Below are 21,890 nucleotides of genomic sequence, written 5' to 3' on the forward strand. Positions count from 1 at the left end.
GTCCGCTTCTTCCGTCTGTCCAATCGCAGGTCAGTCCGCAAAACCAGTGGCGATCCACACAACGCAACGCCCGGCCCATCACGTTGTGCACATGGATCGGGTCGAGGTGACCACGCCACACCCAGCAGACCGAGACAGAGCGCCTGTACCGGAGGAGCGACTTGTGTAACAGCTGTATCAGTCAGTTGCACCGAAAGCAACCAGTTGCGCCAGCACTGACTGAGCCTCGTTGAAATGTCCAGGACGCAGAAGAGGCGGCGCATGCAGCGGCCTCTCCGCGCAACAGCCACCGACAAATAGTTGAAGATATTCGGACTCACAGTTTGTGAACAGCAGTGTTAGCGTGCGCATGTTTTTGCCGTAGCTGGAGCCACTTTTTGGAGGAATGAGAGGCGCGTGCTCGGCTCTCAAAATGGGACTGTTTTTGCACGCTGTCGGCTCTGTCACCCCCACCGAGTCCGCAGCAGAAAGGGTAAGGCTGAGCAGTTAAAAACAAGGCTTTCCCTCACAGGGCTGCTAGCTAGCTGCTTACCTGCTCATGTCAGCAAACTGCCCAGCTGGACACTGACTGCCTTGATGAACAACATGGCCAGTCATTGTTACAGCACAGGACATCTGTCGCCGTCAAACGTGTCCAGCTTTAACTTTACTGTGCTGTCACAAACATGTTAGCATGCTGGCTAAGTTGAGCTGCTAGCTGCGATAGCTAACGTGCTAGCACCGTTGAAGCACAGGGACACTAGCGAGTCAGGGCCTTGATCTATTGTGTTTATGGTGGAGGGTTGACATTTTAGCCAGAAATGAGTTGCCTAAACAACAGAAGCAGTTCTTCAGGTATTAATGCAGCCACACCGGTAGACATGACAGCTAACTGCTAGCACTTATTGGTACTGGTATTGGTAGTTTTGTAGTAACCTTTACCATCAAAGCAGAAGAAAAAGCCCTTTAATTCACCTACTCTGTGTCAAGGTAGTGTTAAATGTTGATGTCCGTGTGTTAGCAATGACATTGTAGACCCAGTCATCAGGTCACCCGGCAGTTTGACCCTTTCTAGATAATAAACTGTTTTAAAGAGAAGCAGGGCTGCTGCCACCATGTGTTGGGGTCTCTTCTACAGCCCCCAGGCTTCCTCCTCTTCTTTTTGTTGTCCGCCTCCACAGATACTGACAGAGTCTGTACATGTGAGAGTAATAGCAGTCATCAGAATACACAGTTTAATTCAGAGGTGATTGTCCTGCTTTTTTTCTAGAATATAGCCAAGTGTCCAGGAGTCAGTCCACTGTTTGACCTTTAGTGACTTCACATTAACTCCAGGAGTCTGCTGAAGTACTTGTCCAATGCTTTTAATACTCATTCAGAGCAGTTTTACCTCTCTGATCCTACATGTTTTAGAGACATGCAGTGGTTGCTGTATTACATATTGCTGTTTGTTATGACTGCACTGAGGCCTGTATAATTTGAGTGGGTGGACTGATGTATGTCAGCATGTGGCACTGCTCCTTATCAGTATTTAAATGTCATGCAGTAGAGGGTATGTTTCATCAGCCATGATTCTTGATCACATGACAGTTCAGTGAAAGCTTGAAGGGGAAGCACAGTGCATGGAGATGGCACTAAAACTGAAGTATATAATTCATTTTTCATGCACTAATGATGCTGATCCACCTATTGGAAGTCATACAAAACAAAGCATTGAATGACCTGACCAGTGTGACAGGACATGATGGGTATGAAAACATTAACTTGCAAGCTGCTAAATGAGGCTAATGCAGTTTATCTTGATAGATTGAGGCTTGTGTTATATCAAGCATCTTTGATTCTAATAATCTAGGTCTTACGTATGCAGAGCAGTAATGGATATGCTGCAGACACTGTGTTGCCATTATTGTGAATATTAGCTATCACTCCATTCTTTGTGAGAAAGTACAGAGAATGATCTGTTGTCACCCTTATCTGGACTTGGCCACTACCCTCAAACGAGACATCACCCTCTGTTGTTTCATCCCTGAAGTTTCACACTAAGGTCAAAGGTTTAAGTTCCTCCATCCAAGAGTCCTGCGAAGGCATCAAGATACAGGAGTCACAAACTAATGGACTAAATTGGCCTTCGTCCTCTTCTTCTTTGATTTTTTTTTTCCTGTGGGAAACAAATCCACTTACTCCTGTTATCACGTGCAGTGTCACGTACAGTGTCTGTATCTGTGTTATCAGTGGCACGCATGTGTGCATGAAACATAGAGTTACGAAACAACACGTGCAGGCAGTTTCACATTATTTCATGACAACTTGAAGCGGTGGAATTGTGTGGGGGAACAGAAGTATGTCATTTGTTCGTGCATGTAAAACTGATTGGCTGAGGCTGCTAGGAGACAATAGTTGCATCACATGGCCCTTGGCTGTATCTGCTATTTGCATTCATCCTTCTAGCACTTCATACAACACTGAGTCAGCTATATTTCACCCGAGTCACAGCATTATCATAACCAGTGACCACATAATCACTGACATCATGATTAATTTTTCTCATTAGCTCTGTTCTCATTGGCAGCTCACAGCATACATTTTCCACTCCACCGTGCAGGCCAATATTTGGTCTGTATGGTATATGCAGGGGCTGTTTCAAAAACTTTGCAGACTTTTCGTTTTTCTTTACACAGCTGCTCACAGTAGCTATAAGAAACAGTTACTATAAAGGCAAATAGTTGTTGGGTTGTCTTTTTAGTTAATACTATAAGAGCTTGTAAAGCTGAGTTAACAACTACTGTCACCCAACATCATGGGGTAAAGTTAGCTGACAGTGTAAGCCAGCGATGCTCCACCACCCGTACCACAGACACATAAATGCTATGGGGAAATCTCATATTTCAGAGGTCCAGCAAAGTCTTGAAAGTTTGGAAAAGGCTTAATTTTAACCGTTAAATTTTCAAAGTTAGGGACATGCTTGAATTCAAATATGTTCCTTGAAAAATACTTGATTTTCCACATTGTGTGGTGTTTCATCTACACAGTCACTCAAATAAACTGAAAATCTTTTAGTATTTGAAATGAAATGATCCTGTATTCATATGTGCTTGTTGTTTCCTGCCGTCAAAAAGCCGTAAATCATCGTGATCAAAACGTAGAATCAAAGCTGAAACAGCTGGTTAAAGTGACGTAATACATTGACTCCTGTGGGTGCAAAGAACTCTGAAAACTGTTTCTGCAGTTGCATTTATAGTCCTTCACTTGGATGAGATGTGATGATAAAAGGCTGACGAGTCGGGGAATTTTTGGTTTAGATACCTTGAACGTGCTTGAAAAGTTCTTGAATTTTACTCTTAAAAAGCTCTGTGGACCTTGATGTTTGTATATCGATGCTTTTATACAGTGCTCCTTAAGTGCAAGATCACCAGTCTCAAAAAATGTTCAGAAACTCTCCTTTAAACATGAAAACCTTCTCAAAGGATCACATCAAAAGTCTAAATGTTCATAAAACATGAATGATGTAAAACAATATTTGCATATGTGTGAAACTTAAGTAATAAGTCCATCTTGAATGTTCTGCTTGAACTCAGCAGCAGATCTGTGTCAAAGCTTGGTTGTACTAATTAAATAGTAACAGCTAGAGTTTGTCTTCATCTTGTACGGGAAAGCACTGGCAAACATACTGCCTGTTCCAACTTTTAGATAAAATGAGGCAACTGGAGTTCATTGAACCGAGCCTGCTCAGCTGTGGAGATTTGGAAGACGCTCTCTGAGGGAAGGTCTGCTATTAACGGTTGCTAGAAATGCGTCAGCAATGTTTTGTTCTGCATAACCTTGATGACTATGAAAGAGCACCTTCCTTTGTTGCAGGACAGAATAATAAATATGGGGTCAGTGAGGTCTTTACGTGCATCACCGAACTTGCCAAGTCTTCCAGGCCTGTGCCAAGTGGATCAACTCTGACTGTGTGCAGTCAAGAATTAACCAAGAGCTGAAGCCACTTATCTGTGGGAACAGCGTTCAGTTGTCACCGGGGGATTTTTTTCAAACAGCTCTCATTGTCTGCTCATTTCAACAGCTTCTCATTAGTAAGGTTGATTATTTTCTAATGCAGCAATAATTTCTGGGACGGTAACCAAATCTGTCTTTAATCTGACGTAGCATGAGAGAGATGGATTGTTTCAGTGTTGCCTGTTTGGATGGGGGACAGAGGAATCTGGCCTGTCCAGATTCTTTGCTCGGTCACTGTCTGTCTCGCAGGATCAGTAGAAAATAAGTTGCTCCGGGATGGTGTCAGATGAACTAGATTGCTTTTCAGATTTGCTGTTTGATTCCTGTGACAGAAGTTAGATTAGAACAGACGCCTTTTCTGTCTGAAGGCCTGCTTGTGAAATCCCGATCCACCTCAGCTCTCAGCTGCCTGCACGCGGCGCAGGCTGGAGACCCAAACAGTCTCGATGGTTATCGGTATCGAGTTGCACGAAATGCTCAGCCTGCCGAGCGAGCGGCATATGGTGGAGCGTAGCGGGTGAGTCAGTGAAAACAGCTAGGGTTATCAGAGACGCGAACATCATGCCTTGAGTACACAGAAAATGAAATCTTTCTCTGCTTCGCTGGGCTTTTAAAACACGTCTCGGCTGAAACAGCTGCAGAGAAATGATTCATCCTTCAGCTTTGGCTCCACGTTTAATGTCAGCAGTTTGGTTTGTGCTGATGTGTGTGTGACGAATCATTCCTGTGTAACTGCTCTGTGTCCAGCTTTCCAAGTGCTTTTCTCGCCGTGCTCTCACTGCCTCACACTTTACACACACACACACACACACACACACACACACACACACACACACACACACACACACACACACACACACACACACACACACACACACACACACACACACACCTCACCACCCTGTATGCCTTATTATCATACGGCAGCCCAGCTAGCAGCTCGCTCTCTGCTGCTGCTTGGAAATTTCCGTAGAGCAATCCTTGTCCACTGTTTGGGCCTGTGTGTGTGTGTGTGTGTGTGTGTGTGTGTGTGTGTGTGTGTGTGTGTGTGTGTGTGTGTGTGTGTGTGTGTGTGTGTGTGTGTGTGTGTGTGTGTGTGTGTGTGTGTGTGGGTCGAGTGGACAGAGAGAGAGAGGGAGTGAGAGTATGTTTGAGAGCTGTCTGACTTGTTCCCTCTGTGGGATAATGACCCGTGAGGTGCAGGGACTTGTCTGGGATTTTTGGACCCTGGATCATCATGCCTCACAATCTGGGACCTGCACTGGTAACCTATAGAGAGACAAACCGTCCTTACATCAGAACTTTGGCGAGCTAATCATTAAGCTAATCTAGGAGAAAACCTCTGAGGAATCATTCCTGGAAAAATCCATGGACCTTTCTCATGAGAGGATTGTGATTACAGTGCTGTCTTTTCTTCTGGCAGCACGCAGATCTGTCTGACGCGATTAGCGTCGCCTGTGACCTTTCATAACTTAACTTTTCTCAGGTGTGATGGATGTGCTCTGTCGGGCTAACTTTTGATCAGGCAGCTATTGTGTTGCTGTATTGATAGGAGCGGACTGTTGGAGTGGAGACTGATCCCTTATTGATTTTGGATGAAAGTGGTCTGTTGTGTCAAACACCCTCAGACATTTTCCAGGTTCGGACCGCGCCTCCGCTGAACCTTTAACTTGAAACTGTGTTTCAGATCTCAGGCGACATTGTGAGTGTTTTGTGCCGGCTGCTAGTCAGAAATTTGGACTTGGTATGGGCCTTAAACACAGATGAGATTCTGGCTGTGCTGAGGACGTTAACTCCAGATGAAATGTTGGCCACTCGATATCTGCAGGGTTATTCAGGGCTATGTTTGCATGTATAATTATCACCACCTTTCCAAAATAGTTGACATGTTTTGCACTTGTGGGACAGTAGTGTACTTCAACAGCACGCCATGCTAACTTTCTGTGAGTGTGCTCTGATTTGTCATTTTGTCAGTGTGTACGTGCTGCTTTTTGTTTAGAACCTGTTTCAAAGTGTATGCATTTGTGCATGGCATGCAGAGTACACGGTGAAGTAGCTCCAGATGACATTTTGACTTGTCAAAGTAGTAGGAGCAAAGAAAATGATGAAATGAATGACGGCTGAATTCCATTTAGCTGCTTCAGTGTCAGGGTGTTGTCCCTGCTGGCTCGCTGTCACTCAGAGCCATCATTAACTTTATTAGTGACACCTTTGCTGTTCACGCTCTGACAAAAGGCAAGAAATGACTGGACCGTGGTGCTATAACGATGACAGAGCAGTGAGGGCTCTAGCTGGTGCATGTTTTCATCTTGCAACAGTGGACCATGAAAATAAAATCACATCAAATAAAGCTCGAATTAAACATTGACTGCTGATCTAAAAAGGAGAGGACTGAAATGAGTAGATAATGGAACCAGACACAGTTGAATGAAACAGTCAGAACAAGACAAACTGCAGATGTTCATGCTGAATCTGACGGGCAGGGCGGGTCGCTTCCTCAGAATGAGGCTAGAGTGACAGCAGCAGTGCACTCATGACCAGCTCATGAACAGGGTGACAGCCTCACACGACCTTAGTCAACCATTTGATTTTTTTACCATTACACATTTCAGTAAACACCTGATGGGGCTGTGAAGTTGGAGGCTGAACGGAGCACTATGTGTACAGTGTGCTGTGTTTAACCTAAAAATCACTTATTGACTTTATTGCACAATGGTTGATCTGAATGCAAGCTGTCCTGTCGCTGTGCTTTGAGTGTTTGTGTTGATCATTGTAAAACACGGAAGAAATGTAATTGAGTGTGTTTTCGCTGCACGCTCTTACCGTTTGCTTCAGGATAATGTTTATGTGTCTTTAAAGTTTGAGATGTACTTTCCTTCTTAAAGCGTCTGTGCTGCTCTCTTGCAGAGCCTGCTGCACTGTGAAGGCATTAACAACCAGAGCTACATCTGTGAGTCCGGTCACTGCTGCGGGGAGTCTCAGTGCTGCAGCTACTACTACGAGCTCTGGTGTAAGTATCCTGCTTTCCCTTCACCTCCCTCTCTGTATCCACAATATTCCAAGCCCCCATAATCCCTCGTGTGAATAATGGGTGTGACTTCCAGACCTGTCACACCTTGACCAAGTTATTGTCATCAGACCTCCATCAAAGCTGATGATCCAGATGTGTCTGGGCCCGCTGAGTTGCAAGCAGATCATCTGGACGTCAGATGATTCGACATTGGGTGTTTTATTTGACCTTTTGAGACCACATACATGTACACGTCTCCAAAGTGTTTATTTTTCACACATGCTTCCGAGCTCTGCCCTAGATTCATTTCCTTTTTAGCTTTGGTTAGAAATCAACCTTAAGGGCAAATTAAGACAAATTCAAATTGTCGTTCAGCTGGGTTTTGAATGTCCTCCTGTGTTTCCTGTGTTTAAAAATGATTTTAAAAATTCAAAAGTCCTTAAATGGTCCAGATTTCTTCCAGACATCCTACCACAGAGAAAGATTCCCCCTTAAGCAGATAAATATGAAATCAGCCTACTACTGTCAAAGCCTGCATCGATCTGCTCTGTGAAGCTCAAACAAACAAGTGAAGGAACTATAAGCAAGCACAGCGTTGAGTGGAAGGGCTCTTCAAATGTGAAATGAACTGTGTCGTGCAGGTATGTTCTGTATGAGCTTTGCCTCATTCCCAGTTTTTGAACATTTTTAACATGTGATGTACCGTCATGTATTTTTGAGTGCATTGTTGAACGTCTTACTCTTAAATTCACTATGAGTGCGACATGAAACTGGTACAGACTCAGATACAGAATGCGTCGTGTGTGAGTGACTGCCTCATTGGTCAGCTGGCATCCCTTGCCTGTGAAGTTTACCCTCTGCTCCTCCAGCAAAGAGCCCTCCATCACTTGGGTTAAGGAGTGAATCCCTGTATATGCACAAGACGGAGTGTGTGTCCATTTCCAAAATGCTGTGTGTAACAGAGTGTGTGAATGGTGCAGTGATCATGCTACATGTGCTCGACAGGCTCTTCGTGGCATTTTTAGCATTTGTGCTGTGGTAAAAGGCAGTCGCGTGGCCACAAAGTGTTACGATAATCAACTAAAATGATGAAGTGCTTAGAACAGAGGACACATTTCACTTCAGAACCTATGCAGTCATGAGTATATGTCGGCATCTTGATGTGAACAAGGTTGGTAATGAGGCATGCAGGACATTATTAACTTTAGCTGCAGATCTGAAATGCCGCATTTATATTCCTTGATGACTGCACAGCGCCAGGAGAGACGCACTGAGTGCCGAGCATTTACATTCTTACTTTCCAGACAGCTGCCTTGCCCTGTAGTCGTTGAAGTGAATTTCCCACATTTTTTTGTGTCGACATAGTAGCGTCCCACTCATTTCGAGCATGCAGTCAACACAAACTGGCCCACATTTGAAGCCTCACTCACTCGTTTTTGTTCCTTGCTGCTGTTTAGACTGGATTCTAGACAGGACAGTTCCACAGATAATTCCTTGGTTGAAAACTAGGACTTAAAAAATATATTGAGATTTCTCTTATTGTCTTTATTACTTTTGCAACATGTTGAGATCATGGGCATCCTTTATCTTTTGCCATTTATTTTCCTGCAAGGTTGGACCAGAGTATTTCCACAGCATTTCCAAACATGTCTCCCAAAGTCAGATACCCGAGAAGTCAGAGTTCAGCATGTGATACAGCTGTGGTGTCAAACATGGGGATGCTCCATAGAGAAAAACCTTACGACTCTAAACCGTCAGTGCTTTGTTGTATGATAAATACAAACTTGGGACTTTCAGTGATGCTTGAATTGATTGTATAGCATAAAATTCCTGATGCAACGCATAAGATGCATATGTGTGAATGTTAGAATGGCAGGATTTGATCTGCATGTTTGTGTTGGCAGCAGGCGCTTCATGTTACATCGGCACAGGATATGACAGTCAGACTTAATGGATATTATAGACCACAATCTCTCCTGTTTAAATCTTTTCATCAGTCATTTTCACGTTTTATACACTGTGTTGGAGATCCACTGTAAACACAACGTGACTGTCGATTTTTCTCTCACTGCAGGGTTTTGGCTGGTTTGGGCCATCATCTTCATTTTGAGCTGTTGCTGTGTGTGTCACCATCGGCGCACCAAACACCGGCTGCAGCAGCAACAACGGCAGCACGAGATCAACCTCATCGCTTACCGCGAAGCACACAACTACCCCTCTGTGCCCTTCTACTTCAGTAAGAGCCCCCACTGGAACACACACCACCTGATGATGGAGCTTCATATGTAACGTGTTGCATGCATGAGCCAGTGACTGTATATGGAGTGCTACCTGCCCAGCACCAAACAGCAGACAGAGTTAGCGACCAGCTCGTGAACACAGTGGAGCGTTTAATGGCTCAAGAGCCAGATGTTTTTCTCAGGAGTTGGTGAAGACAAAACAGCTAAAAGCAGAGTGATTTTTTGGTCATACCTTTGCCAAATGAAAAGAAACACGACTACAAATTAATGCTAATGTTGCTCTGGAACTGCCGGATATGCAGAGAGACCTCAACATTAGGTGAAATTATCATTGTTATGTTTACAGCTTGGTGGTGCTGCCCCCCTATGGCACAAAAAAGAATTAGTTTTTTGAAATAGATGAGCCACCCATTGAACTGGCTCATACACAACTTTGATCAGTTTTTAATTCTGTACTTCTTGGGTTTGATCGAGGGAGATCCTTCACCGCTCTTAGCTTGGAAGTTTTTTTTGCTGAGTCAAGCAATCGCCACACTGTACGCATTAATCCTCCCCAAGTGCAAACAGCATATAATTTGTTTGGTCATACACATGTTTATATACATGTTTATTACTAAGCTTTACCTGCTGCAGTGCATGATTTAGAGAATGCCTGTGTCAGGTCTGTTGTACTTAGTTGTTGTTGTCCAGTTACATCAAACTGGGGAATTAGTGACAAGCAAAGCAGTGGTGCCTGACTCAAATGTAATGTTTGCACTGAGAAGTATCCCTGGTTTCACACAGTGTCAGTACCTTCCCTGTTTGCGTGCCCCAGTTTTCAGGAAATGGCCAGCATTGCTCTCTTGGTACCTTGCCAGTGTTGCAACACCATCCCAGTGCTGCAACAGCCCTGAGCAAGGAGCTGACCCAGAAATGAGCTTGTTTTGTCACATTTCTCCCCCTATTGCTTTGGGAATGCTTGAATAGTGCTCTGGGAAGTTCAGGAGGGTCGCGCTGAAATTTTAGGGGTCAGACTGTGTTTTTTATTTAAAGGAAAAGCATGCCCGTATAGCTGTTGCTTACCTCGCAAACTGTCTTTAGTTGTGTCCATTTTCTTCACTGTATATGCAAATTTGTCCTTTTTTCTACTCAAAGTTTTTTTTCCGTCTTTCTCTATTCAGGGTTTCTGCCAAACTACCTCCTGCCCGACTATGAAGAGGTGGTCAACCGGCCACCAACTCCTCCCCCTCCATACAGTGCCTTACACACAGGCCCAACCTCAGTGGCCTCCAGTCCACTGGCCACTGAGCAGCAGGAGGGACACTGTCCGACCATCCAGCCCGCTCCGGTGCCTCCGGTCTCTGACAGTTTGTGTTGCAGACCCATCATAGAGGAACCACAACCCCCCATCTTAGACTTTAGGCCAAAGCCTGACAACAAGCCCACACAGACAGCACAAGATTCAGACGTGATACTGCTGTCAGATGGGCTCAACAGAGAGGGACTTACCAACCAGGAGAAAAGAAGTGGAAATGGGGACGACTCCTGCAAGGACCCCCTGCTGAAGGACCTGTCAGAGGGTTGCACTGAGGACAAAGATAGACTCCCCAATGGAAGGAGGAGGCGATTCACAGGGGACTCTGGGATTGAGGTGTGTGTATGCAGCACGCGTGGTAGCAGTGGTTTCAGTGGAGCTGGAGGGACAGGCCAGGAAGGCAAGGAGTTGAGGGAGCTGGAGAGCCTGCTGGGGCGTGAGAGAGATGAGGAGGAGGTGGAGGAAGAGGATGAGGGGGGTGACTTTTGCGACAGCTGCGGTCATCGAGCCTCCTTCAGTGTCGAGGAGGAGCAGGCGCTGGGCGGGCCGGAGAGGCGGCCTGCACGTGGGCCAGCAGGACCCCCTCAGCCGGCTCAACAGATAGGCAGCGCCTCCCTCCACCCTCCGGTGTGCCTTCTCCTCCACACCATCAACGAGCAGGAGGGGCCGCACCACAGCACCAGCACCGAGCCGCAGGGCTGAAACCCAGTCAACGCACCTTTGTGTCATAGAGGGAAGGAAAGCACTTGACACAGAGCATGGAGGTATATGCTTTTGTATCCGAGCAAGTGTTCGATGTCTAAATACTTTCTAGGTGAGTATTTTTATGAATGTGTGCATCTTAGATAAAACAGGTGTGGGAGCAGGAAGTGGACTCTCAGCTGAAAATGACTTCAGATCCAGTGGGTGAGAAAGCCACTTCCTCCCCATGCTGGAACAGTGGCCTTAACCTGTGTATTTTGGGTTATATTTGGGCAGTACACGCCCTTTTAACAGCCCGTGGCAAGTGAGACCTTTCACACTGCACAATTACACACACACACACACACACACACACACACACACACACACACACACACAGTCATTCAGTTGTCCTTCTCAGGCAACGGAAGCTACTGATGCACAGTTAAAGATGTGACAGCTGAGGCTGTGACATCAGGACAGGACAATCACTGCCCAGGATGAACGCAGCTCTGCTCACCAGGTGCTTGCAACAGTTCAGCAAAGCCGTTCTCTGCAGGCAGGAAATCACATTAAAAAAAAAACAAACATTTTGTGTGAGTGCAATGTGGAATTACCACAGTATGTGCTTATGCAAACTGTACAGGGACAATAGAACAAGACTGTGTGGGATCTCTCGTCAGACTCATGCTTCTAAAGTGCTTTTTCAGCCATCGAAAACCGCTCTGCCTTGTGTCTGTTTTTTGTTGCTCTCTATCTGCCTTGCTACTGTAGTGATAGAGAAGTATAAGTGCATTAGCAAACCTTCATGTGAGCAGTTCCTATTTTGCACAAAATATATTTATCTTTATAAATGAAGCTTTTAAGCTGAGAAATAATCAAAACCGAAAATTCGTACCTTCATTAATTCAGTCTTGAATTGCAGTACATGCTTAGTCTCTTTGGGTTTTGTTGCAACATCTTTTAAAAAAAATGGACCTGTCTGACTTGTTAGGATTTGCAACAGATTCCCTTTGAACACAGTCATTAAAGATTCGTTCAATGACTGTTTGTCTTATGTGCCTACCAAAAAAAAAAATGCTGATGAACAATGATGCGCTTCAGTGAAGCTGAGAGACCATCAGAAAGCAGGTACCAAAACCCATGAAAGAAATATTTAGCTTCTTAGAGATTAGGACTGCGATGGGCAGCATCAGACCTCAAAGTTTACTGTCAGTCACTTCAATAGATCAGCAAACTCACCAGCTTTTCACAGGAGCACAATCCTACCATGTTTTTGTTGTGGTATTCATAAATTCAACATTTTTCAGGATGACTTCAGTCAACTCGTGTGGACAAAATATGATTTGTCAAGTGTTTTTTGTTTTTTTTTAATCAGTGCCAATCGTCTGCATTTGTACTGTTCCATCTGCCAGAGGAAATGCTCTTTTTAGGAAAAAAAAGTGCAACCTTAAAATAATTTTTCAATGTATGTGTATTGGGTTTTCATCATTTTAAGGGATATGCATATCGTATTCAACTTTATATGAAGGCAATTAAGCCCATAATTGCCATGGTTGAGGAGCACATGACCAGAGCTTACGCGCAAATAATTTGTAACAGAAACATGGAATTAGATATGGAATAACCAAAACAATAGATGCAAAGACGAGTAATCAAAGAATGAGATAAGGTAACAAGATAAGAGTGTTTGTTGTCCTTGGTTATTCTTTATACCTGAACATAGTAAAAGTAATAAAAGTTACCAGTTACATTAATATATCATTTGTGGAAGACTTGTTCACTGTTTCATGTTGAACCTTTAAATACAAATGTTACTGGAGGTGCAAAACAGTAGATGCTTGATGATCAATGTGCAATGAAAGATGCCACTGATGAGAAAATGTACATGCTGCGTGAAACCTTTACAAATTGAGAGAAGTCACATTTTGTTTGCCTGCTCTTAAGGAGCTGAACTGATGCTACATGCCATTGTGCCCTGCAAATTGTAGTTTTATTCCAGACTTTCCTTGGAGCACCTTTAAAAAATGCACACATTGCAATGTCTGCAAAGCACAAATTGTTCAGCCATCGATCTCACAGATTTATATATGCCCCAAAAAACCATCTAACTGAAGATGTCTCCCAAAAAGGTTTCCAGCACAATTTAAATTGCATCTATATTGACGGTAAGAGGACTGAATTTTACCCATCAATGCCTGAACACACTCTAAAGTGCTTTATATGTTATTGCTTTCAGTGAGCTAGAAAGTCATATTGTCTAATTGTGGTACACGTAGTACCAAGATGACCTATTTTCACATCAGCTGAATCCTTAAGAAAAATTATTGGAACTGTATTAAAGTTCAGAACCACTGTATATTTGCAAATTATGTATAATATTCTATAACATGTTTGTGAACCAAATAGTCGCTTTCATGATTCTTATGAAATCAGTAGCTTTATTCTCACCGACAGATTTGTTTTCTCATTATGGGTATTCTGATTTTTTCTGTTTAGAAAAGCTTTAACTTCTTTTGAGACTTATCCTGAAGTTGTGTGAAGGGTATGTTTGACTAACAGTGCAGTAGATGACTTGTTAACAAGATCAGGGGCCTCTCGCCAAAGACACGTCTTCTGTCTTCACAGGTGGATTTGCACATGTTGTTTGAATGTTCAGATCATAAAGCCATTTATTACAACAACCCAGATGGATGTATGTTCAATAAACATGTCATTTCAAATTCAGGCTGACTCTTTTCTTGTCAACGCTGAGTGAAGGTTGTTTTTTGCGTGGGAAACTATACTTGCACTTCTCAAGACATGGACTAAATAACTTAATATATGAAATCCAGCATGTTGATTTTGACTTCATCAGGGTGCAGCTGTGGTTTCAGGCACTGACAGACAGGGGGTGCTGTGGAGCCGGAAGTCAGCTGTCAACACTCATGTTGATTTTGTGCACTTACTGTCACAAGCTTTACTTCACAATCTGCTGACCTCTGAGCTGTTAGCAGTCAACGGGACAATGGCTGAAGAAAAGAGGTGAGAACAAGCTTCATATCTTGCCACATGTTCATGTCGCATTATGAGTCATACTTGACACAGCGTTACGAAGTCAATGTGAGACGGTAACAAGTTGCTTTCTAGTAACTTCAGCTAACCTACGTAATGTTATCATACATTAAGAATATCTTGGAGCCGTAAACGCGTAATATGGCTTCATTTGATGTAGCGAACCAGCTGTTTGAGTTAACGTTAGCTAATAGCACGTAGCTAATAGTGTGTGTGTGTGTGTGTGTGTGTGTGTGTGTGTGTGTGTGTGTGTCATTTAAAATGGCCACACCTGCTATTCGTAACAAAAGTGGAACAGAGGTAATCAAAAAGCGTTATATTTACCCTCTATGGTACGCACTATGATCCCAGTAGGTAAAAAAATGTTTGGGTTGTTTTTTTGTCTTAAAATAGATCAAGTAAACATAATGAAGAGACATTTTCAAAAAATATTATTTTTTTAGTAGTTTTTAGGGTTCATTGCCATATGGCAACACCGTACCATAATGGAAAGTAATGAAAACAAGAGAGTTTTGTTTAAAATTGTATATAACATTTATTTTAAAACTCATGTTTTAGTATAAACAATCGCCAGTAGCCTGAACGGTTAATAATACATCTCATGTGAAATAAAAGCTTTTAAAAAGACATTGGAAGAATTGGAAGAATACTCCTGCTCTTCTTCCACACCAGCCCTTTAGCCTTTACCGTTTCCTGTGGAGGAGGTGGACCTAGAAAACAAGCAAATATCCTTAGTAAATATTCTTATTTTAATGCAATACATAAATAGAGGCTGGAACATGATTACCATATACATTTTACACTCTCTTACTGGTAATACCTGTCACTTCACTTTCACCCTCACTGTCCTCCCTCTCCTCACTGTCTCCATTGCCCTCACTGTCTCTGTCCTCACTGTCTCCACTGTCCTCATTCTCTGGCTCATAGTCTTCATCCATCTCACTGTCTTCATCACTCTCACTCTGCTGTGTTTCCAGCAGCTCATTTTCCTCGTCACTGAATCCCTTGTCATCTTCACTATCATCTAGTGGGAGGGCTAGTTCAGCTTTTTTCTGTGATTTACCATAAAAAAAATTGGCATTCATTCTGTAAATGGAAGAAAGATGTGTGAAATGTGTGATGTGTCAAATATCATCATATGCAATGTGGAAAGGACTCACAAAGTGCATTATTATAGTTTATAGACTATAGAAGATCAGTGTACACCAATGCAATTGCAAAGTAGGCCTCTAACTAAATACAACATGTTATCAACATGCCAGGCTAGCAATCCATAATGGTACGGTGTTGCCATATGGCAACGTACACATTTTTAACATTTTCTATTATTTATTAATCAAGTACAGGGCAAGAAACTACATAATAATGAACTTAACTCACCTATTATTGAGTGTATATTTTTTTCCCTGTTGAAAAACTTCGAGAAAACACTTTTTTGGTGAGGCTCCTCCTGTCGATGATGTCTGTCTGATTGTTTTGGCCCCAAAAATGAAAGGTCAAAGATCAGTGCTCAACTTAACTCCATGTCACTGACAACAACAGATAAAGCCAGAAATCTTGGTGTAATTATTGATTCAGACCTGAATTTTAACAACCATTTAAAGCTGATTACCAAATCAGCCTACTACCACCTGAAAAATATAACCAGAATCAAGGGTTGTCTGTCCAAAGAAGACATGGAAAAACCTGTTCATGCATTCATTTTCAGTAGGTTGGACTATTGCAATGGAGTCTTTACTGGCCTAAACAAAAAATCAATTAGGCAACTACAGCTGATCCAAAATGCGGCTGCACGAGTCCTTACAAACACCAGAAAAATGGACCATATCACACCAGTCCTCAGATCACTACATTGGCTTCCTGTGAGTCAAAGAATAGACTTTAAAATCTTACTGTTGGTCTATAAAGCATTAAATGGTCTAGGACCAAAATATATTCTAGATTTATTGACTCCATATGAAGTATCCAGACCTCTCAGGTCATCAAGGACAGGTCTATTGTGTGTTCCCAGAATCAGAACCAAACAAAGTGAAGCAGCTTTCAGTTATTATGCTCCTCACCTGTGGAACATTCTCCCTGCACACCTGAGGTCTGCACCAACTGTCAGCTCATTTAAATCAGGGTTGAAAACATTATTATTTGCTACAGCTTTTACTTAAAGTAAATGTATTTGCTCATTGGTTTTAATCATTTTAAATGCTAAATTATTGTCTTTTACTGGTGTCTGTTTTTAATTTTCCTTTAATTGTATTTTATTTTTATTTTTTTTGTTCTCTTCTAATCAAAATGTATGATTTTTATGCTTCTGTAAAGCACTTTGAATTACCTAGTGTATGAATTGTGCTATACAAATAAATTTGCCTTCGCCTTTGCCTTTGCGTAATAGTGACTGTAAGCTAACGTGTTTAAAAATGCTTTTTTCTCTAAGTGCGTGTGCAAAAGGCTTCGTGGATGGCACCATTCACGTGGACGTCAAGGTAATAACTTAGAAATTGCCTCATCCATAATACTTGCTAACATATCTTAAGAGCTTAGCTAATATACTAACAGTGTTTTCTTTAACACATAATGTTGTAGTTCAGCATTGTTGTTCAGTAATGACCCGGTCTCAGGTGACAAAGTCCAGCTCTGAACTCCACCGCTCACCTTAGGTTACCTTACACACATTTATTCAATTCAATTCAAGACAAGGCGTGACTACAGCCAGCTTTTCTGCCCTCAAACAGGATTATTATGGCAAGGTGTTGCAGAACACCTCAGACCTGAAGACCAATGTGTGCGTGACTCCGGCCAGGCCCGCCCCTGCCTTCGTCCGCGAGGCTCTGAAGAAAGTGCACCCTGAAGTCAGCGCCAGGTCACTGGGCTGTTGTTTCACTCTCTGGTGTTGCTTCACATGTGTTTACACTGATCCAGATACTCACAGTGCAGGTGTGCTTCTCCCTCAGGTACTATGGCTGTGGTCTGGTGGTGCCCGAGTGCTTGGAGGGCTGCAGGATACTGGACCTGGGCAGTGGCAGTGGGAGAGACTGCTACATGCTGAGTCAGTTGGTAGGAGAGAAAGGTCATGTCACTGGCATTGACATGACTGAGGATCAGGTACTGAGCATCAGTGAACAACCTATGTATATGGAGAGGTAAAAGTGAATTCTGAAATGCAAATGTGCAGCCAACAGAGAGGATTCATGCAAGTCTGTGATGTCTTCTAGCTTGGGGTGGCCAAGGCATATGTAGACCATCACATGAAAGAGTTTGGCTACAAGAGGGTCAATGTCAATTTTGTCCAGGGCTTCATTGAGGCCCTGACAGAAGCCGGTCTAGAAAAGAACTCATTTGATATCATCATGTAAGAAGTTTTTCCTCTCCTTGCTTCATATTTCAGTCACTGTGTCATTGGAGACAAACTGTGTTGAATTTTTGATTTTCTGCCATAGCTCCAACTGTGTGGTGAATCTTTCTCCAGACAAAAAGCGAGTACTGGCTGAGGCCTACAACGTGCTCCAGGTATGCTGCTTTTTGAGTTTGTCCTCACTTTATCAAAAACATGATAAGAATTATTAGTTAAAAGCATTTTGAATCATGAATCATTAAACATATCAGTCTCTGGAGTTTGCCCTGATATTTACTATATGCACTGTGACTGTGACCTTTAGGATGGTGGCGAGCTGTACTTCAGTGATGTCTACAGCAGTGGAAGACTGACAGAGGAAATTAAAAATCACAAAGTGCTGTGGGGTATGTCAGATTGATATCTCACTGCCATAAAGGCCCACAGACACATGCCAGAATATCACATTGTAGTTTATGTTGCCAGGTGAGTGTCTTGGTGGAGCATTGTGGTGGAAGGATCTGCTGCAGTTGGCTGAAGAAGTGGGCTTCAGCCCACCACGACTGGTTACAGCCAAGTTCATCTCTGTTGGAAACAAGGAACTGCAGGAAGTTCTGGGTTTGAAACTATTTTTTATCTTTATTTGTTATTTATTTCTTTCTGTGTATTTGAAGGTTCAAATTAATTTGAATTTTTTTATTATGTATTTTTGTTCTGTTTCAGCCTAGATTGGTCCAAAAACTAAATTTCTTCAAAAGGTCTTGCACACAAATGCCGCCATTTCCACATATTCTTCCTGACTAGGCTTCTGCTCAGGTTGAGGTGGAAATTTATGCCAGGTCGCCAAACTTGAAGAGAATGATAGTTGCCCACAAGACATGTGTGACTGAACAGTCCAACTGAGTTTGGAAACTCGCCACATTCGCGGTCACGGCTAAAAATCACATTTGCTGTGACCAGCTCCAACATTTCCATTGATTGCCACATTGTGGAATAGTGTTGCACGTTACATTATTGACTGTTCTCTTGGTTCGAATAGATAAGATAAGATAAGATAAGATAAGTTAAGATAAGATAAGATAAGATAAGATAAGATAAGATAAGATAAGATAAGATAAGATAAGATAAGATATACCTTTATTAGTCCCACAGTGGGGAAATTTCAGGTATTACAGCAGCGAAAGTGGATAGCAAACATAGAGGGCATCAGTAAAAGGACATTAAATATCAAGCCAAACAATATAAACAAGGAATAATGAAATATGAGCAAACAATACTGATATTGCACATTGATATGATTGATATGATTGCACATTGATATGAATATGAACCATCAGTACTGACATTGCACATTGAATGATAGTACTCCTGACTTGAGTGTTGATAGTGAATAGTTTCCTATATTGCACATAGGAATTGATATATTGCACTGTAAGTTGAAATACACCTGAGCAAATATTTTCACAGTATGAATGGACACAGTTAATGTGTATTATAGTGCAGTCATATTGAAAGTCTTGTGAGTGTGTGGTCTACTGGGAGCACTGCTGGTTGTAGAGTCTGACTGCTGCTGGAAGGAAGGACCTGCGATAACGTTCCTTCACACACTTTGGGTGAAGCAGTCTCTCGCTGAAGATTTAGATTTAGATAGATTTAGGTTTCCATAATTTAGATTTGCAATGCGCGGATTGGATTTAATTTGTGTTGCACAATTCGGGTTAATGTATAATGTATGTTGTTAAACTTTCTACTAAACTGTTATCGCTAACTGGTATTGTTAACTGTTGAATGTGTGGGTGTGTGCTGGTTGTTAATTGTTCAATGAACATATTGCACAAAACATTGTATGGTGTTGTGTTTCAGATTGACTGTGATGCATTTATTGATTTTCTCTCCCCTGTTGTGCAAGTACAGGTGACTTCAAATTTATCTCCGCCACCTACCGCCTGTTCAAGGTCCCTAAAGGCAACACCAAGCCCTGTCTGGTTACATATAAGGGCAACATTGCAGGAGTAGAGGAAAGCTTCCCGTTTGACTGCCATTACACATTCAAGGTCTGTAGATGCCACAGGACAAGAACAGCTCAGTGTCTTCTTCTCATGCACTGCATGCAGATATCAGATGTGATGTGTGGATGTGTTTCACAGCCCAATGAAGTTGTGGAAGTTGATGGAGAGTTGGCCACCATCCTGACCCAGTCCAGGTTTAAGGGGGCTTTCAGTTTCCCACCACCAGGAGGCTCCTGTCCAGTCAAACCTAAGGTCAGTGTCACAGCTAAATTCCTGGATGTGGAAATGTCTTTGTCTGAATTGTGTTTGAGCACTAGAGGTCAGTATGTTTGTGGTATCAGTTTCCAGTGTGTGACACACCCAGAGAGCTCCACTGTCTAACTGTGCGTAGTCACACATGCATGTGTGCACCAGGACACATGCCACAAGTTCTTACACACACACTCACATACCCACTCAAACATACATACGCACACGTCCACACACACGAGGTCAAGCAGCTGTCTCGGAGTCATAACCAGACTGTGGAGTCATGCTGGGGAACCTTGAACAGGAAGGAATGTTCTCTTCTCAGCTAATGGAATTCCATCTTATCAGCTCTCATGGTCATTCTGTGAACATGCACACATCTACAAACGCCACTATACATTCTACCTTACCTTTTAATCACTCATTTTACACATTTTAATTGGCTGTTGAAGGATTTCCATTTTGTTTTTAAACAGCAAAGAAGTAAATTGAAAATCTCAGTGATTTAGTAAAATGTGTCCCTTGGTTTAACCTTTGGACTTCCCCTCTGAAGTGAAACCTGGTCTGAGGTGCTGTTCTCTAATCAACACAGCTAGTTGATGATAATAGTAATAAATAGCCTTTGGTCATGTTCTTGAAAGCACAGCAGGTGTGAAATGCTGCTATAATGAACAACCCGTGTCTGATGAAAGTGTAACCAGGAGAAAACATGCATTTCAGGGCTCAGTGTACAGCAACTTTCTATTCTGCTATTATATAGATTGTACAGCATATTAATTAGTGTTTAGTGCTAAAAAAAAAAATAGAGAATTGAATTTTCAAACTTTTCTACATTCCTCACAGTTCTTTTGGTTGAACCATACTTATTATAAAATGCTTAAATGGAACTGGATGTAGGTTCTAAGCTCCTAATGATCTGTACCCTGTTGAAATACTGATACAGGTTGGCATTGAGGATCCTTTCGAGCTGGACCGTCTTCTGCAGAAAGGAAGTCCAGGTTCAGCCACAGGGGGGTGCTGTGGCGCACAGTCTACTTCCTGCTGCAATTAATGGTTTGAAGAGCGCTGAGATTTACAGGCCCAGACTCATCCCCTTTATGCATAATAACAGTAGTTCAAAATTACTGCCTTGATTATGCTTTATGCAATGTTGTTATCTGTGTCTTATTAATATTTCAAATGAGATTTCAACTACTTAAATGAATCCCTACTCACACATAAACATGTGTCTTACTGATCTGCACTCCCACACTTAGTCCAGTCAGTCTCCACTGGAAAAAGAGAAAAGACTGAATTTAATTTGTACAAATAATTATGTTGCATGATTAAAATGACCTTGGCTTTGAATCAAAGCAGAATTTTAAACTTGTAAACAGTCTTGAATTTTATTGGACTCAACAAAATACTTCTTTCTTATAAGGATTTTTTTTTTCAATTGTAAAAATCAGATTTTCATATTCATGCCTTAACAAATTACCCTACTTCTGTTGTAATAGAACTAATTATATTGATTTTGTTTAAGTGTGAGCCTTGCAACAGTTTTATCATTATTGTGATGGTAAACATTGAATATATATTGGCAATAAATAAATACTGGCAAGCAATGAAATGTCCTATTTTTGTTTTTGCACATATCGTGGGTTCTGTCCACCAGTATTGCATGAGGTGCTTTGAAGCCAAGAACAAGTCATCAGAAAAATGAATGGTGCATAGCTGATTTGAAATAGGCCGACATCCATTCTGAAACAACTTTGGAGTCCCAACACCCCAAAACTGAATCTGAGGGCTAAAAAGATGAGAAGAGAAAACCGTCTATATTTCTTTCAAAATGATGCTTATTGTTTGCAACATTTCTCACATTTTTCTTTTCACAGAATGCTCTCACCTCTTCAGGCCTCTTAAAGTTCTTCTAATTAAACGATCTGAGAAGGAAAAATGATTCTTTGGCTGATGTGCCTGCAACTCACATCCAGACTAAGGCCATACAAGTAGATATTGCTTCATTTTAAGGGATCACTTGACAAAAAGCAATGGGAACCACAACCGTAGGACA

General features: G+C 42.2%; 2 protein-coding genes across 2 annotated transcripts; both read left to right on the forward strand.

Moving 5' to 3' along the window:
• The first annotated feature begins 32 nt into the window (after positions 1 to 32).
• wbp1lb (WW domain binding protein 1-like b) lies at positions 33 to 13,926 on the forward strand. Its single transcript, XM_070991039.1, has 4 exons — positions 33 to 472; positions 6,883 to 6,985; positions 9,060 to 9,221; positions 10,386 to 13,926. The coding sequence occupies exons 1-4, from the start codon at positions 386 to 388 to the stop codon at positions 11,219 to 11,221; spliced, it is 1,188 nt and encodes a 395-aa protein (XP_070847140.1). The 5' UTR covers positions 33 to 385; the 3' UTR covers positions 11,222 to 13,926.
• Positions 13,927 to 14,090: 164 nt separating this feature from the next.
• Positions 14,091 to 21,443, forward strand: as3mt (arsenite methyltransferase). The gene is made up of 11 exons (XM_070979736.1): positions 14,091 to 14,224; positions 16,683 to 16,731; positions 16,981 to 17,108; positions 17,200 to 17,350; positions 17,461 to 17,597; positions 17,686 to 17,755; positions 17,905 to 17,986; positions 18,066 to 18,197; positions 19,494 to 19,633; positions 19,727 to 19,840; positions 20,781 to 21,443. The coding sequence occupies exons 1-11, from the start codon at positions 14,208 to 14,210 to the stop codon at positions 20,886 to 20,888; spliced, it is 1,128 nt and encodes a 375-aa protein (XP_070835837.1). The 5' UTR covers positions 14,091 to 14,207; the 3' UTR covers positions 20,889 to 21,443.
• The last annotated feature ends 447 nt before the right edge of the window (positions 21,444 to 21,890 follow it).

Source organism: Chaetodon trifascialis, chromosome 2, assembly GCF_039877785.1.
Source record: "Chaetodon trifascialis isolate fChaTrf1 chromosome 2, fChaTrf1.hap1, whole genome shotgun sequence".
NCBI classification, from domain to species: domain Eukaryota; kingdom Metazoa; phylum Chordata; class Actinopteri; order Chaetodontiformes; family Chaetodontidae; genus Chaetodon; species Chaetodon trifascialis.